Consider the following 17,194-nt stretch of genomic DNA (forward strand, 5'->3'; position numbering starts at 1 on the left):
CAGTATTTCAATAATTTTGTAGCTTCGTAGGCATGACGAGTAAAAAATGTAATAGTATCTATCTCTTTTTCTACATCAAAAACTTGGCTCTGTTACCACCATCATTGTAGTGGACCTTTGCGTTCAGTTAGCAAACACAGTTCAAGGTTATTTCCATGATCACTACTTACTGGGACACAGTTCTGCATCTTGTAAGTGTGTTTATGTTTTTTGTAATGAGTGAACCCTGTGGACTTTTTGAGATAGCTGTATGAAAATACTTCTGTAAGATTCTGAAGTGATTTTTATAGTTGCTATCTTGCTATTGTGCTTGGATTTTAGTTTGTCTGCCTTATATTGGGATTTTTTGTAAGTATTTAATTGCCTAAGTTTTAAGGAATGCTCACAGCACTCTGAAGTCATTGGGATCATGAAGCTGACCTGTATGGTTGGCCACCAGAAACAGTTGATTTCAAAATGAGGATTACAGCTATATTGTAACAAAGTAGAATATAGTATGGTTAACAAAAAAAAAAAAAAAAGAAAGAAAGAAAATATATTAAAGTATTCTTTCTGTGAATTTCATGCTATATTAAATAATTTGTGTGATTCTTGAGACAACTTTTTCATGATCTGATCCATGACTAGAATTGTACTTTACTTGAAGATCAAATTATAAATAATTTAACTTTAAATGTGAGAGGGTTGTTTTATAATTAGCCCAGCTTCATGCAACACTGGGGAGTCTGATTCAACAGTTTAGAAAAGTAATTACAGACTATGACAAATCTGGCTTTCACTCCTTGTTTTATTTCAGTGTTTGTGCCTGTAATGGAAGATTTTTTTTAAGTGGAAAACTCTGAATTTTATACTTACTTTTGCTGTAGGTGTATATGCTGGTTTCTTTTTAGTGATGTTAAAACATGAGTGTCTAGTTGGGGATTGAGAAAGATACTCAGATTAATGGGGTTTAACTTTAAATGTTATTAAGAAAGATTAAAGACCACAGAATGAAAAGTTATTTCAGAGGGAATAAATGGAAAGTTTTACAGAGTGAACTTATTAATTAATCTTGTCTGAGAACTATGGATACATAAATAAGAAATACCACTTCTCCCCTCCCAACCTGTGCACACCCCCCACAGTGACAAAGGTTTATTTGTCTAGAAAATAGGCAGGAGCTTTGAGCTTTGCTCTAAGGAGAAGGGAGAAGTGGTAGAGCTAGGGTGGCAGGAGGGCATGCAGTTTGGTCACTGGCCCTTAGGTTCATTCTTTTTGTTATCCTGCCGGTTAGAGAAAATGACTTTTTGCTGTGTTGCTTTTGGACCATGATATAGTTTGTAAGCAATTTTACATTAATTTATTTATGTGATATATCCTAGGTGTACTAGTATATCCGTAAATGAAGTTTTTGTGTAGCTTTTCTGCTGTTCAGCTATAACATTTACCCTAGTAAGTGATACTAACATGCCTGATCTTGTTAAAATCTTTTGCCTACCAGAGCAGTAAATGGTGCCACTAGGTTTTTCTAACTGATAGCATACATGGGAAGAATTAAAAACTTATTTTTAAAGAATTGCAAAATTAAGGGAACTATGAATGGAAGAACAAAAATTATTGCAGATAAAAAAATTTCAAAGCAGTGTGCATTTGTCTCATCATTAAATAGAACAACAGCGAACTGTGAACTACTTTTAGTTTTCAGGAGGGAACACCATTCATTAAAACAGAATCCTTTTTATGTAATAAAAAAGCTGCCTTCCTGGAAGGCATATATTCTTACTTGATATGTATTTATGCTCATAGTTCTATCTAATTATGACTATTGTTTCACAACGAAATATGAGTTTTATTAGTTCCTTACTTGATGTACTTCAGTTGTAATGAAATGATCTGGGGAGAAGTCTGCTTTAAGTGTGTGTGGGACTTCTATGCACTGAGAATGTTAGATATTTAATGTGCACTAAACATCAGCTGGTAATTCTCTTGAACGGACCACTGTACTGCAGAGTCCCTTACAGCAGGCCACTAGGGAAGAAACAAATATACTCCGAAACAGAATCTCAGCGTCTGGAAATGGCTGTAAACCTTTTTTCCTCTCTGAGAAGGACTGAGCAGCAGGACGTCATTTACACACTGACATGGAGTGCTGAAAGAATGTTAATGGCATTAACACTCTTGTCATCTGTTAACACTTGGGATTTCCTCCTAGCTTGTTATGGAAAAATAATTCACTTAGAGTGTTTTGAGATGTCATTTTTAGGAGAGCCTGGTTTTGTTTTTCAGACAATTTGAAATGCACTGGTGCCTTCATTTCTGCATGAGAATGTACGTTAATATCTGAATTTGCTCGTAACTTGGGGCTTCTCAAATATAAAGGCAAAGGGGGAAGCTTTCTAGGAACTTTTGTATATGCTCCTACATTTGAAGTAACTATCTTTCACCTGAATGTATTTGAATGTAGGGGCATTTTTCAGTACTTTGGGAACTGGAAAAGAGAACCATTCAATGATTTTTCAAATTCTAGGTCATGTATAATCCTTAAGACAGTGTTATACATGAGCCTTTTCTTGCAATAGTTATATAAAGTTTTTGTTCTTGATGTCTACAAAAATGACATTTGAGAACACTTTAATTAGAAAGTGCATTTCTTGACTGAAAGAGGTATTGGGGGAAAATAATTGTTATTTATCCAGATAAAATAGTTTTCCTAAATAGCGTCTAGGGAAAGAAGGTCTACGTTACTGAAGTTTGTGCACCAATAAGATTTTTTTTTTCCAGACTTCTCAAAGAACCTGGTTCTTATCCCCTCCCTGCTTCCCTCTCTTTCTTGTCTCCCCCCCGCCGCCCCACCCAAATGAGAAAAAGCTATGTCATCCAAAAAAGGCAGTGAACAAACACTTACTGTAGTTTGAAAGTTATGAAGTATTAAGTTATGTGATGAATAACAAATAACAAAGGAACAGAAAGGTCTGGCTTCTAGATGTAGCATGATGCCTTTTTTATTATTATTATTTTTTTCCCAGTTATGGTTACATTATATGAATGTAATCAGGGTGTTTCGTTACTCGTAGTGTTGAACATTTGTTTAAAGTTAAGCCTTCTGCTCACAGTTAAAAACAAACTCCAAGGAACAGTCAGTAGAAAGCACCAGGGAATAAAGTCTTGTTTAAGAAGACTTATGAGTGTGTACAGTGAGAGAAAATGAAAGAAGAGTGATTTATTCTAGTTTAAGAGATCAAAATGTCAGCTGCTGTCTCCACGTCTTTCTTACCTCAGAAAAAAATTACTACTTGATTAAATGTCAATTAAAGTCAAACAACTTTTTAATGTTTTCAACCATCAATTGCTAGCCTTTCTTGCTATTACAGAGAAAACAGAACAAATAACACTAAATTCATGTTATTGATATTGTTTGTAAATGAATAAAGGCTAGAAACAATGGAACTTTAAAAGCAATATTTTTTTTTCCACTGGGGAAAAAAATAGGCTACTTTAAGCTTCACTGAACTCTTTTGAACTTTGGTTTGCTTGATTCTTAAGAGGATCAGCTGAGGCCATCATATGGTCTATTTTGTTACCACCTATGAAACAATTATGAACTTGCTGAAATTTTAGGATCCTGCTTAATGTCAACAAGTTATAATGAGCATCTAGTAGTGGTGCTGGTGCTACAGCATTTAATGTGGCTTCCTCGATTTGGTATTGGTTACTATTTAAAAATATATGATTTTTGTAGCTGTCTGCATTTAAGTAGAAGCTAAATTATTTCTTCAAAAATAAACTTGTCATTAATTTAACTTTCAATTAGTAATATACAAGAAAAACCCTATTTTTTCAAAAGTAAAATAGTAAGTAGAAGAAGAAGACGACTTTGCACTGCCTACTGAAGGTACAGCACAGAGAAGTAACCATTTATTTGCTGTTGAATCTTTGGTTTATGGAGTTTTCTGTTTAAACTGTATCTTATGTTGTTTCAATATCTTTTTACTTATTGGTGGTTTACAAGTTTCAAGCCCAAGGAAAGAGAGCAGAAAAGAACTTCTAAGGTCTTACCCCTGGGAAAGAGAGACGTTACAGTTGCCTTGTCAATATGCAAGTATGTGCAGTATATTAGAAATACAATTATCAAGAAATAATTTTTTTTCCGTTGAAGGTTCTCTGGTTCCCTTTTACTTTCTGTCTGAGTACAGCCAAAATTACTATGTTAGATGAAATGTAAAATCATCCTGTATGTTGGCTCTTTCTATGCTGATTTCCTATTTGACTTCTGATTCTTACCAGCCCATACGGGCTGAGGACAACTGCTGAAGTAGGAATGTGAATGGAATTAATTTTAAAGCTATGATTCTGTTGGGCTTCCTGTCGAATCACTTTCATTTCATTGTTCTGTTCTAGTCAGTTGTGTAAAATAACAGAAAGGGAAGTGAGAATGCAATCAGCTAGAGACAGATTGGAAGACAATATAGTAAGAGGAGAATGGAAAGTGGCCAGTGGATGGAAGAATAAAGACTGAGATCCAGATTTTTGAGATAAGAGGCACAGTGTCAGAATGACAAGGTTTAGAAATACTTTTATTAGTGGCAGGAAAAGCTCAACATGACAAAAAGATGCAAACTTTTTCTTTCTGTCTACACCCTGAAAGTTACAAATGTGTTCTGCATCTTTGTAAGCCATTTTTAGTATATGCTCACTACTTTTTAAATGGAAAATGCTTTAAGCAGTACATATAAGTCCTATTATGCTGTACATCTATTGCTTTACAATTCATTTTATACCTAAGGTGGGATATTTTTTTTTTCCCTTGTGTCTCTTTAGAATTTCAGTTGTACAGATTAATGTGTAGGCCTGCTTTTGACTGTAAGCAACTTTTCCTCCTGTTTTATCTTCAAGTTCTCTGGATTTCTGTTACCTTAGTGCATTCCCAGGTATATAAATTGTTCATGTCGCAAGGAACTTTTTGCAGTAGAATTTATATTTAAGTACTAGGAATACCATTTTTCCCCCTACTGCAGACTTGGGTCAATTTGAATTCGTTGTTAATGAGATACTAAAGTGCTCTTAAGAACTTCCACCTTCTACTACATATTCTGTAGGGTTTTTACCCAAATTTGCATAGTTGATTGACATGATGAGCAAAGAAAAAAAACCCCAAAACATGTGGTTGGTGTATGCTAGATTTTGCATCCAGGATGCTCTGTTCTAAGTTCATGTACCTCTAAGAAAGCTAAATTTGTGACTGGAGTATCAGATTTGAGATTTCAGTGAGTTGCTTGACTGACAGCCACCAAATGGGTATGCCCCAAATTTGCATTATTTTGTGTTGCCCCAAATGTAAGAAAAGAATCACTAAAATGCACTTTTGAAAAGGAAGTCAACAGTATATCATTTTATGAGAGATTACACTTAAAAATCTTTTATCTCTGAACACTCGCATCGTATTTAGATGGGTATGCTAAAGCAACCAAGACACACTTGATTAAACTGATCGTGCTTGTAATTCTTAGAAGTGTATCTGAAGGTCTGACGTATTTCATCAGCATAGGCAGAAAATCCCACTTCTGAAAGCACTGTGATAGAAGATAGGAAGAATTAGTACATATGTATAATCTGCTTTTCTCTTCCAAGCTAGCAGCTTTTTTAAAAAATTCAGGGCATCAATGAATAAACAATGTTTTCTTTTTCCATTTTTGCATTGCTAGTTGTTCAAGCTCATAGCATCTCAGCAGTTTGAATCCTGTTGAAGAACTGACCCTGCTAAGTTCTAAATCAGATCACAGGCAATTTGTGTTCGTTTTAGTTATGTATATTCAACTGACAGTATTAAGCTGGGGGAAAAAGAAGACTGCGATTTGATGTTGAGCTGAAATTTACCTAAGTAGTTTACTTAGTCTTTAGAGAGTATATCTCCCGGCATATAAAATGATCTGAGCAGACTAGCCTTTTTATAGGTGCCAGTTCAAAAATTAGATAATCAGCAGGTCAGAAATACGGCCAGGACTTACTGGAGTTGGAAGGCACAATAACAGAAACAGGTTCTGAAAATCTCAGTCCTGAGCAGCACAGCAGCACTCGCAGAAACAATCCCAGAAGCTGTAGTTTTTGGTTTTTGGTTTGGGTTTGGTTGTTTGGTGGTTGGTTTGTTTTTTTTAGGAGATCATTTTTTTCAGTGATGGTCATGATATAACTGTTGCTATTCAATTTCATTTCCAGTGAGAAATGTCAGTATGGCCTTGTGGCATTTACTAATCCTTTCACTTACCTAATTCTTCACCCTGAAAAAAATTAATCCCCCACTAAAATTGCTTTGAAATGTTTGTATGACTGGTGTCACATTTTGTATGACTAGATACTTGTCATGAAGGTCAGTAGACATCATTGAATTAAGACAAGGCTAAGTATACTGGTTTTGCTGCATGTAAATATTCTAGACCTGCAACACATTTTCCCATTGTGTTTGCTGTAATATGAAGCAAATGAAAGCTGTGAATCTTTTTACAAAGTTAACTTATAAAGACATATTGCTGAAACAAGGCAAGTTATTTTACTATCCTAGGAGAATGAGTCTCCTTTTCTGGTCCTGACTGAAAACCAGTTGGGTATGGTCTGTTATTTAATTCAGTAAATGGTGGTGTTGCTAGTTGTTTTCCCAAATAAACTACTTCTTTTTTTCAGTCGAAAAATGAATCAATTTGTCATGATACTGTTAGAATCCTTGTGGGAGTTTTAGGAAGTATTATATTTTCCAATTTCAAAATTGTAAACAGCTTTTAATACTAGCCGTTTAAAATCAAACTTTGTTTTCATTCATGTACTAATGTGCTTTGAGCATCCATGGTTACTAAGCTGCAACCCTTGTAGAATTAGAGACACTTTCCAATTAAAGATGAGTTCAACCTTGTAGAAAAAAACCTTTGGTATCTTCCTGCTTGGTCAAGTCCAGTCTTCCTACTTGAGAGACAGTATAACATTAAGTGTATTTTCCTTAAACTGTTTCTTTGACAGAAGAGGGTCGAGGAATGAAGGAGGTTTGAGCATAGTTTTAGCGTTATTTTTTATGCCCTTTGCTTAATTTCTTCTGAGTAAATGTGATACTAAGAGGTATGTGAGAAATAGTGGTGGAAAAAACTGTCAGTCTGTCTTCTACATTAAATCTGTCAGTGTGGAATTACAAGTGAATCTTGTGGGGCATGTTGAGTAGCAGGTTCATCCTGAACCAGAGAGCAAACACTATCGGTTGCAACTCTAAAGCCATCTTTGGTTTACTTGCTCTCTTTCTCAGCTTTAATGAGGCATAATGAAGCTTTCTGGAATACATGTGGGTGGTTTTGTGGGGTTTTTGGTTTTTTTTTTTTATCACACAAGTATGAAATTTTCCTTAAGTTATGCTGAAATTCTGTATTTTCCTCTGTGGTTGCACTATGCATCAAAAGAATTGTTAGTCTGTTTTTATTACATACCATCAAATAAGAGAGATACTGTTCAGATATTTCATGTTAATTGTTTAATTTGATACAGTCTGTGTGTTACTCAGTGAAACAGAATTTGGAAAATTTTAAATTGGTCAAGTCTGATCTGGCAATATTCCAGATGTTTATTTTTGTCCTAGTATGAGTTATGATACTTTGCTGTGCTTTTGCTTGGTACCTGGCTTTATTCCCTTTTTTATATTCCTGTATTTTAATATCTTTATGTTCCTTGTTGAAAAAGGAATTCTACACAGGCCTGCATAATTGATCATGAGAGATTCCATTCTTTTATGAACAAAATACAGTATAAGCCAACAGAGAGAGATTAGTAAATCATAGTTTCAGTGCTTGACCAGTTATGTGAAAATTGTTGGTTTGAGGCAAGATCACCCTCACAGACTACAGACTGCCTTAAGGGCATAAACAAAGGATGATGATAAGTAGCAACATAGAGTAAGGTATCAGTGGGGTTCTTCAGAGACTGGTGTGAAGTCCACTTTTATGTAACAGCTTCAGGAAGAGTCTGTAACAAAAGGCAAACAGCATATCAGTGAAATTCTCAGATAATAAATCAGTAAATAATGCAAACACAAGGGAGAGAAATGCCAAAGGGCCCTGGGACAGTAATCAGGAGTCAGGACCTAACAGCATGAGAATAACTCTGGAAAAGTGTGTGATACTGTATTTGAGAAAAACAGTAGTGGACACGTACATTCATGAGGATATAGTCTGTTGGATATAAGGTGAAAAAACGAGAACCAAACACAGTTGGAAATGCAGTATAGATCATATGTTCACAGTACCTCACAGAGGAAAACTAATTAATTTGAATTTTGCTAAGGATATGTTCTTTATTTTGTTGTGTAGCGATAGCATTTTAAGTGTGTGGACTTGGGGGTTTTTGTTATGTTTATGTAGATAGTACATGCGAAAGAAATTAGGTAAGTTTGCAAATTGTTTTACACCAAGTTGAAAGTAGGCTGTCAGTTTGGAGGGGGGGTATCGCACAAAGATACGTGACTGGGCCTGGAGGGGAGGAGAGCAAAAGGAGAAGCAGATAGAGCCAAAAATATGAGAGAAAAGTGTTAGTAACTCATCTTTCTTCATGAAAAATCATATGAGTTTTCATAAAACTATTCAACCTGTGAATTAAACTAAAACTTTGTGCTTATTTGTCCTCAGTTAAGTCCATTAGAAGCGTTTTGGAAGGACTTTTCTTCCCAGATGGTGAATTTACCTAGTTCATCTGGATTTTCAGTCAGTTGACACTCATTTTTTTACTTTAGTGTTGCTCTTTAAAGGATTCTTCTCTTCCTTCTTGTTTTCCCCTTCATTCAGATGCATGCGGAAAGAATTGAATCATGCAAAATGTCTTTCTGCCAGATACAACACACAACACTTTTTTTAAGAGCTTTCCACTTTTTTTATTGCAAAATGTTCTTTCCTTTTTTATTTGTTTTTCCTATTTGATTAATCTTTCTTAAAAAAACCTGAAAATGCCCACGGTGTTCCAGGTGATAACTATAGGATTATATAGGTAAAATCATTACTTAAATTGAACTTGAAAATCGTAGTAATGTGTCATGTTTTAGTGAATAATATCCATTTCTCTTACAACTATTTGGTATCAGTAAAAGAAATGATAAATCCCTTTGGAAAATGATCCTTTGAATTTTAACTGGTCTGGACTGAGGTACCGTTTTCATAAAGTTAATATTTAAAAATCCAAGAAATGTGGAATACTGTAAATGAAAATGGTGTTATACAAAGCAGATTATCGATTTTATTTCTGACAGTATATTTCTACCTTCAGATCTTAATTTCTTCAGAAGAAGGAAAGCCCTGATGTGGCGGGACATAAGATTATATTGATTTCTTTCATATTGGGCTATACTATAAATCCTGTGAACAGGAGTGTACAAACAATCTGTAGGTTCCATTACAGTATGAATAAAGGAAGAAATTGGATGAATGTTACAAATGTGGAAGTGTAATGATATGCCACAGGTAGCTGTGGGGCAATTAAGAACTTCAAATACCTTATTTTTCTAGTTTTTATTTACTGAAAAACATACATTCTGTAAAGTGTATAGTACAAACTTCTGTAGGTTGTCTACATCCAGACATTTGACTATAGATTTGTGCTGGATTTTTTGTTTGTTTAATCCCTGAGATTATGTGGATTTACCACATGAGGGAGCTCCATGCTATTCTGCACCTTGAAGACTGCATCTAAAATTGTGCTTCAAAGCTACTACTGTGTAAGATTAAGAGAGGGTTTTATACAAGAAAGGAGAAAAGTATAAAAAGGTTGCTGAAATGCATTTTTAGAGTATATGTTGGCTAACTAGTGAGAGAAGACTTTTTTGACAGTAATCTACACAGACACATGAAAAATTACTTGGGAAGAAAAACCTGCTTGTTTAGGAGATTCTAAAGAATAAAATTCTGTCAACAAAAATCTACTTAAATACATGGAAATCTAAAGGCTTCTTGATTGTGAATAATTGCCTGAGGGAAATTGTGCTTTCATCCTTAAATTTATATTAAACCAGGTTGTCTAGATCACTGAAATATATTTTTGTAAGGAATTGTGCACTGCTAGCATGATAACTCATTAGAGATCCATTTTCTAATTGCTCTATGTTTATTTTAAAATCTGGAATTAAAGGGAGAGTGGACTTTATAAATCCCTGGAGCTGCAGCATTAGATATCAAAATCAAACTGTCATGAGACATTGCTTTATCAAAAATTTTCAGGTTGATGGAACTGCTTTTGCCCTCTATCCTTCTCCACTCCCTGAAAAGAAAAATAAATAATAATTAAAAAAAATCCAAACCTCTTTGGAGGGGAAGGATGTCATCAAGAAAGTGTACTCTTTTTTTTTTTTAAAGCGGTGTGTCTGAGTATAGAAAACTTCCATTTCAGATCCTGATTGCCCTGTGATTATGCCTTTTGCTTTTCTGTCTGACCACAACATTTGTTTAAGAAATATCCTTAAGTGTTTGTTGTCTGAGATAGAAATTTGAGGGATTACTTCACTTTCCTGACTTTTCTTTGTTTTAATCCCAGTCATTTGGGGCAAGGCTATTTGTGTGCATACGGTGGTGAGTTCCTAGCAAATAATTGCCCAAGAAGTTAGGTTACATTTTTTTTGCATTAATATCTGGAGAGAAAAGAGGAGGGAAAGGACATGCACCATTTTACTCAAATAATACATGAGGTGTGGTTTTAAGTAGGTAACTAGTATTCAAAATACTATTTAGGTGCAAAATAGACTCATTTTTAGAGTCTAGTCTTTCACTCTCATGTTCTGCACTTTAATTTGTGAACACTTCATTGCAACAGTTGTTTGCACTAAACAAATCTCAGTTTGAATAAATTTATTCTATGCTTTTTTTTTTTTCAGATGATGTAAAATCATTCCTTTTCCTCCTTGATTTTGAACATCTAGGCTCTTGAAACATATGATCTGAACTTCTTCAGATTTCTAAAAACAAGAAAATGAGGAGTTTTGACATTGCTGCATTAAAGGAAACCTAGAAATATACGGACTGACTTCTCTCTTCCTTCCCCACACTTTACCAAAAAACTCGTATCTAGATGAGGTAACCATCAGATCTACTGATTGAAGCTTGTTAAAATAGGGTACAACTGACAAGCAACTGAGAGGCAAAGATGCCTCTCTTAATTAAATCCAGATGAAGTGAGGAAAACCTGCATGATCAAAGAGAAAGTGAATGTGGTTGCAGTTTCTCTGAAAGATTTAGGGCACACAAAGCTGTAATTATTGTTTAAGGTATCTCATTGTGTGTTCCAAAGCTAATATAATATATCTAGGAGTGGCTACCTTACTATGGCTTTGCTGGAATAGGTATGAACAACTAATTTTTTTTATTGTTGTTAGAACATGGTTTGTCAATGCTTTATTTGGAACAATCACACTTAATTAATTTGAATATAATATGCAAAACAAATTTTGCAGAATCATTTTGTTTGTACTAGCTGCATTTTAGTTGTTTTCTTTCTTGTTTTTATTCATCTAAACAGATTTTTATGTAATTGTTCTCCAGGGAAGGTATGCTAGAAATCCATTACTCTTGCAATGCTTTCTGTTTGATATATTCTTGAGTATCATGTCTTCTGTGTTGCTTTCTAATTAATGCATGAGTAGTGATTATAACTGTTTGCCACCATAAAAAATGAGAGAGTTTTGAGTTTGAAAAAGCTACAAATACCACTCTTAATATCGTTTCAAATTATTTTTAAACCAAAATATCACAAATCAGAATTGAGTTAAGAACTAGATGATTTCTGTCATGAAAGGTGCTGGAAAAGCACCTGCATAAAGTATATAGGGAGTGACTGCTTTTCAGACTTCTTAGTATGAGATTCCAGGAAAAAATGTGATCCATGACTTTGAAGGATCTAAGTAAAGACCTATGAATTTTGTACAAGAGAATAGCTCGTAAATCATTACCAAGCTGGAATAATAAACCGGAGAATTCTTTACATTCTTTTGTAATTTTAGAAGACTCTTTTTGCCTTTCTTCTGTACTGTCATCTAGTATCCGTTGTTCTAGCAGTCCCATCAGTTACCCCCTCTTCATGCCATCGTCACGTTGAAGTACGTGCTGTAGGTCTAAAAAGGCTTAACAACTGCGAGGGAAGATCATAAAATATGTAACCACTCTACGCTGGGTGCAAAGTTATAGCTATACCTGTATCTATCTATTTCATTCTTCATCTGGTATAATCTTCTTTTTCCTTAGTTCTAACAGCTCTCACAACTTCCATTTCAGAGCAAATGAAGCTAAATAGTCCACCTCTTTCATTCATGAATGGCATTTTGCCATTCTTTTAAAAGGATGTTTTTCACCTGTCAGGCAGTGTCAGTAAATTCAATTCCTCTCAGCATGTTTTTGCAAAAGCAGTTTCAAAATTCTGGTGACTTCATCAGTGGAAATAAAGCTTTGTTTTTGTCAGGATGAAAGGTTTGTTTTGCTTTCAGGAGTTCTAGAGATTTTAGAAACTGTTTTGATCTTTCTGTCTTCTGTTAGAAATGGGAGTATGGGCTTTGGGAATTATTTTCCTGTTACAGTTGTGGAAAAAAGCCCTTAAATTCTGAGGTCATCAACTGTCTTTTTCTTGGGCGGGGGCGGGGAGGGGGAGAAGTGTTTTTCAGTTAATTTAGGTTAATACCTAGCTCTAATTTTGGAGTTCTTATTTTTTTTTTAAAGTGTTTTTATTTAAGATAGACAAGATCTTCCTTCCTCTCTAGCCTGTGGCTTTATAAATGCTGCCTTTTATGTGTTCTGTTTGAGGAGCCAAGTGCTCTTATTTACCTTTAAAGTTTTCTTCTTCATGCTACCACAGGAAATTCCTAAATCAGCATCATAAGTCTTTGAGCAGACTTTTCCAATATAAACCAATTTAAGAAACAGCCTGTGGAGCTTTGTTTCTTGGACTGAATATTTTATAAAATAGGCCCTTGTTTATCAGGTTTTGTCTAGAGAGTTCCTATGGGACTTTAGAGAAATGAGCGCTGATCTTTGCATCCTGATTAACAGAAGTATAAATAAAAAAGGCAGTATTGAAATTATGTTGACATAAGCTTTCTCTTGTGCATAGTAAAGTGGTGTATGTAGAATCAATGGAAATAATCTTTTCATTATTGAGAAGTTTGAATGCATGAAAATTAGGAATTGATATGATTGCTTAGAGCTAGGAGTAAGTAAACAGTGACAGCTTTTTCTAGTGTTTACGAAGATGAAACTTTTATGGCCATTTAGGGACGAGTCAGTGCGGCAATATGCCCCCCTCGACAGGAAACAAAACGAAGCTTCTCCAGGCAGGGACAAGAGGAAAAAAACCCCAAACCCAAGAGGCCGCAGGTTGAAAATTGAACTGACCAATGGAGATGCACCAGATCTGATTCGAAAAAGGGTATAAAGGGGGTCCTGCCGGAGGACGTTTTGGGAATTGGCCCTCCTCAGAGCAGCGGGGCTGCGGTTGGGGACTCTCCCTTGGGTCAGGTCGGGATGCCGCCCGAGGTAACTCCTCGAGGGAGAGAGCCCTCATCTTTTAGGTGAGCGATACGCGTGGTTTGAGTCATCATTTTAAGTCTTAAGAATTCTCTATTTGGCTGTCTAGTATTAATTTCCTTTAAATCATTGAGCCTGTGGTTTAAAAATGTTACCAGAGTTCTAACTAACTTTTTACTGAAGAATAAATCTGAGCTTTAACGCCTGTTGCATTTGATTGCGCCTGCCTCCGTAACAGTCAGAAAGCCTCATCTTAATTAATGTGAACTTAAGCATGATGCTGCAAATTAGGGAGAAGGAGCAGGTCACAGCTAGTGTTGTTATCAGATGGTTATGATCTTTCTGTGCTTCATTTTCATGAACACAAACACTGAAATAGTGTCTGTACGCAGTGAATACAGTTATATTAAATAATTCTGATAGTTAATGACTTCTTCGAGTACTAATGTAATGAAGGCCAGAGAGAGGAATAGACATCTTTGCTGTGTGATAACTGAGAAGCAACTGTTCTTTTGTGTTTTATTTTTTCTGGGCTATTCTGTCAAATGCTGAATGATGAGGTAATTTGCTTTGTAATGAGAAGAAATTTTCACACTGAGCTTTTTACGGGTATTTTCTTAGTGAATCTTTAAGCCCTTCAGAAGTACATGATTTTGTGTAAACATATAAAATGGGGCTCCTTCTATGGGTCTTGGTTTCTCTGGGTTCTAATTTGGATAGAGATGAAGTATACTGTAATGAAGATTTCCACAATTTTTTTTTCTGTTCTTTTGTTTGTTTGTTTTTGGAGGTTTGTTTTTTTAGGTGTTTTTTTTTTGTTGTTTTTTTTTTTTTTGCAAAGGCTTTCAACAGGAAGAAGAGATTGGGTATATAATTGTGATTCATAATGATCTGTGTATGCTCCAGAAGTCTTGTCTTCTGTGTAGTCACAGAGATACATTATGTATGTAGTGTGAATGATAAAATTGTTAGCATCTGTTTACATACTGATAGCAGGTGAAAATAAAGCTATCAGTGTAAATGACTTACTGTTATTAAAGCTGAATTTCTGTCTTCAGCTAATAAGTTCTGTTTGTGTTTCTCCAGTTCAATTCAAAGAATGCTTTATTATGAATGAGCTTGGAGATTAGAAACTAAGAGCACTGGTACAGACTTCATTAAAGATGATGACACTATTGAATCAAACTTTCTCTTCTAGCTATATAAAACATATTTTTAGCCTAGTATGGAAGTTCTTTGATCCCCAGTCCTGCTCTGAAATGGTATCTGAGTTTTGAAATGACAGAATGCAGTTTGGTTGAAATATTTTTAGTAAATTTTCATACTTTGTGGTAGTTGTTTGAAAATCATTACAAAAATATTTGTGTTCATGTTGAAGTGTGTTTCTATAGTACTAGTAGTAGTAAAGTGTACCCGTGGCGGGGGGGAAGTGTTTTGCTCTATAAACAGTGCATGGCAACAGATTAGCAAGCAGTCTACGTATGGTTTTAATTTCAGGTGATCATGCCAAGTGATTGTGTTATTTTCACGAATGAGTTTGAAGCATGGGTTTGGTTCTTTTTTGTAAAGTCGGAAAATGAGTTGGCTTAAGTACGGATAGGAAGCTAAATCAAACCAAGTGCAGATAAATAAACTCAATTATTTGGTCCTTATACTTGCTTTAGCTGAATTGTTAATGTCTCGTGAAATGATGATGATGAGAATAATCCATTTTATTGGAAACCAAGTTTAAATAGTAAACACCATTTGATTTGCTGAAATAAAGACCTATTCAGCAAGGTGGTTTTAAAACTGTATGTTTATAGTTCATAGTGAGGATTCTGACAACTGGGTCGTTCTTAGTGTTTCATGTTTCTCTTTAGCAGTTCTCATAATCTGATTTAATTTTGGCATGCTTGGAGTGGGAAAAGCTATATTTGGGTCAAGTACAGTGTGTAAAACTTATTTGTAAATTTGGGATTTATTTTTTTTTAATGGATTGAATTTGCATTATATATCTAGCTTAGAGAGAAAGAAATTATTTGAAATGTTATATTCTGGGGTTGAAATTACATATAAACGGAATAACCAAAGTCTTGTTCAGTTGGATTTCTCAGAATCACAGAATGGTTGAGGTTGGAAGGGACCTCTGGAGCTCGACTAGTCCAACCCCCCTGCTCAAGTAGGGCCATCTAGAGCAGGCTTACAGAACCGTGTCCAGATGGCTTTTGAGTACTCCAAAATTCCATAACCCCTCTGGACAACCTGTTTCAGTGCTCAGTCACCCATTTAAGCTCAGTTTGGCTGTTACTCAACACTTGATTCAGACTCAGAAAAACAGAAGGCCAAATATGCATTAGGCTGTGAACTTCCATTAAAGTACCCTTAGGTATAAATGCAGGCAGACCCCTCTGTAGAAGCGGAGTCTTCTAATTGTTTTTTGATTTCTTGCCTGCTCTACTGTACACTTAATTTCATTCTGTTCCTAATTTCTTACTGCTGAGGATGTCAAGTGCCACCTATGAATAAGGTTAATTTACAAGCATATCTGCTGGTACACACATTGATATTAGTAAAATGCAACATTTATGATGAGTGGTGTCACAAATGTTTTTTAATCCCACTCTTGTATGCATTATCTAATACATCATAAAGGCATACAAACAAAAATCAGCTGTTATGTGAGTATTTACATAATTCTTTCTGCCTAATTAATTCTCCCCCAACTATGTCATTTCAGGCTCCAAGCTTTTTGAACAGGCAGTTTTTCAGCACATTTATTAATTTTTCCCACAGTGTCTGCAATAACATGCTATGGATTGAGCTGACTGACAATTAGTTAACGGAAGTAAAACTGACTTCTATTTCTTCAAAATAGAAGAATACGCAGGAACGATAACAGACTGGTTTTATACAGTTAAAATGTACATAGTCTGCATTGGATTAATAACAAAGTTTTAATTTTATCAAAACATCAACAATTATGTTATTTGTTTCAGATATTCCAGGCATATCTGTCCCTTTAAAGTGTTGTAGTGTGTATGTGTATCTCCAGAATAATAAAGTGGCATTATGATATGTGGCTGCATTCCCTCCTGCTTCAAGTACTGCTGACATTAATTCCATATTTCTGCCTAGGACAGGAGAGAAACATTCAAACATATAATTTGTCATGGAAATTTTAATAAGCCAGTTTTAATTAAACTGTATTATCTGAGACAGAACATTCTAATGGAAATTGTCAATTTTCAGAACAGTAAATGAGCACTCAAGAGTTTGGAATAGCTAACAGAATAATAAATTATTTCAAATTATAACTTAGGAAAGCATGAAAGAATACACATTGACATATATATTTTCAGTCTTGCAGTATTTAGGATTATGAAGGCTCAGAGCTTTATCATTGCATAATGATATATAATTCATGGAAGTTTTGCACTCTGCAACGCAGATTTATCAGTCCACAGCTCCAAGCTAACAAACAAAACACTGCATATTTTCTAAAAATGCATTATTTTAAGAAAAAATGTTATTTACATTGGAAATAGTCAATGGAATACCAGTTTTCCTATTGCAAACTATAAATTATAATTGACTATAATTGTTATCTAAAACCAGTGTGTCATAAAATCTAACTGTAGAATCAAACAGTTAGAAATCTACCTAGAAAGACTGGACAAATTTAAAAAAAATCATATGGACATTTATGATGAAGCCATGTT

At 34.8% G+C, this 17,194-nt stretch overlaps 1 protein-coding gene across 4 annotated transcripts in view; it reads left to right on the top strand.

The window, feature by feature from the left end:
• The window catches only part of DIAPH2 (diaphanous-related formin 2), a 265,399-nt gene that overhangs the window by 136,600 nt on the left and 111,605 nt on the right, over nucleotides 1-17,194 (top strand). Inside the window, exon 24 of one of the 4 annotated variants that reach the window (XM_010572434.1) lies at nucleotides 10,859-10,933. The exons of the other annotated variants lie outside the window; for them this stretch is intronic. Coding sequence (XP_010570736.1) covers nucleotide 10,859 — 1 coding nt within the window. The 3' untranslated portion in view covers nucleotides 10,860-10,933. Of the gene's footprint in view, nucleotides 1-10,858; nucleotides 10,934-17,194 lie in introns of those variants that run through there. 4 annotated transcript variants of the gene reach the window in all.

Source organism: Haliaeetus leucocephalus, unplaced genomic scaffold (genome assembly GCF_000737465.1).
Source record: "Haliaeetus leucocephalus isolate CR32 unplaced genomic scaffold, Haliaeetus_leucocephalus-4.0 Scaffold340, whole genome shotgun sequence".
NCBI classification, from domain to species: Eukaryota; Metazoa; Chordata; class Aves; order Accipitriformes; family Accipitridae; genus Haliaeetus; species Haliaeetus leucocephalus.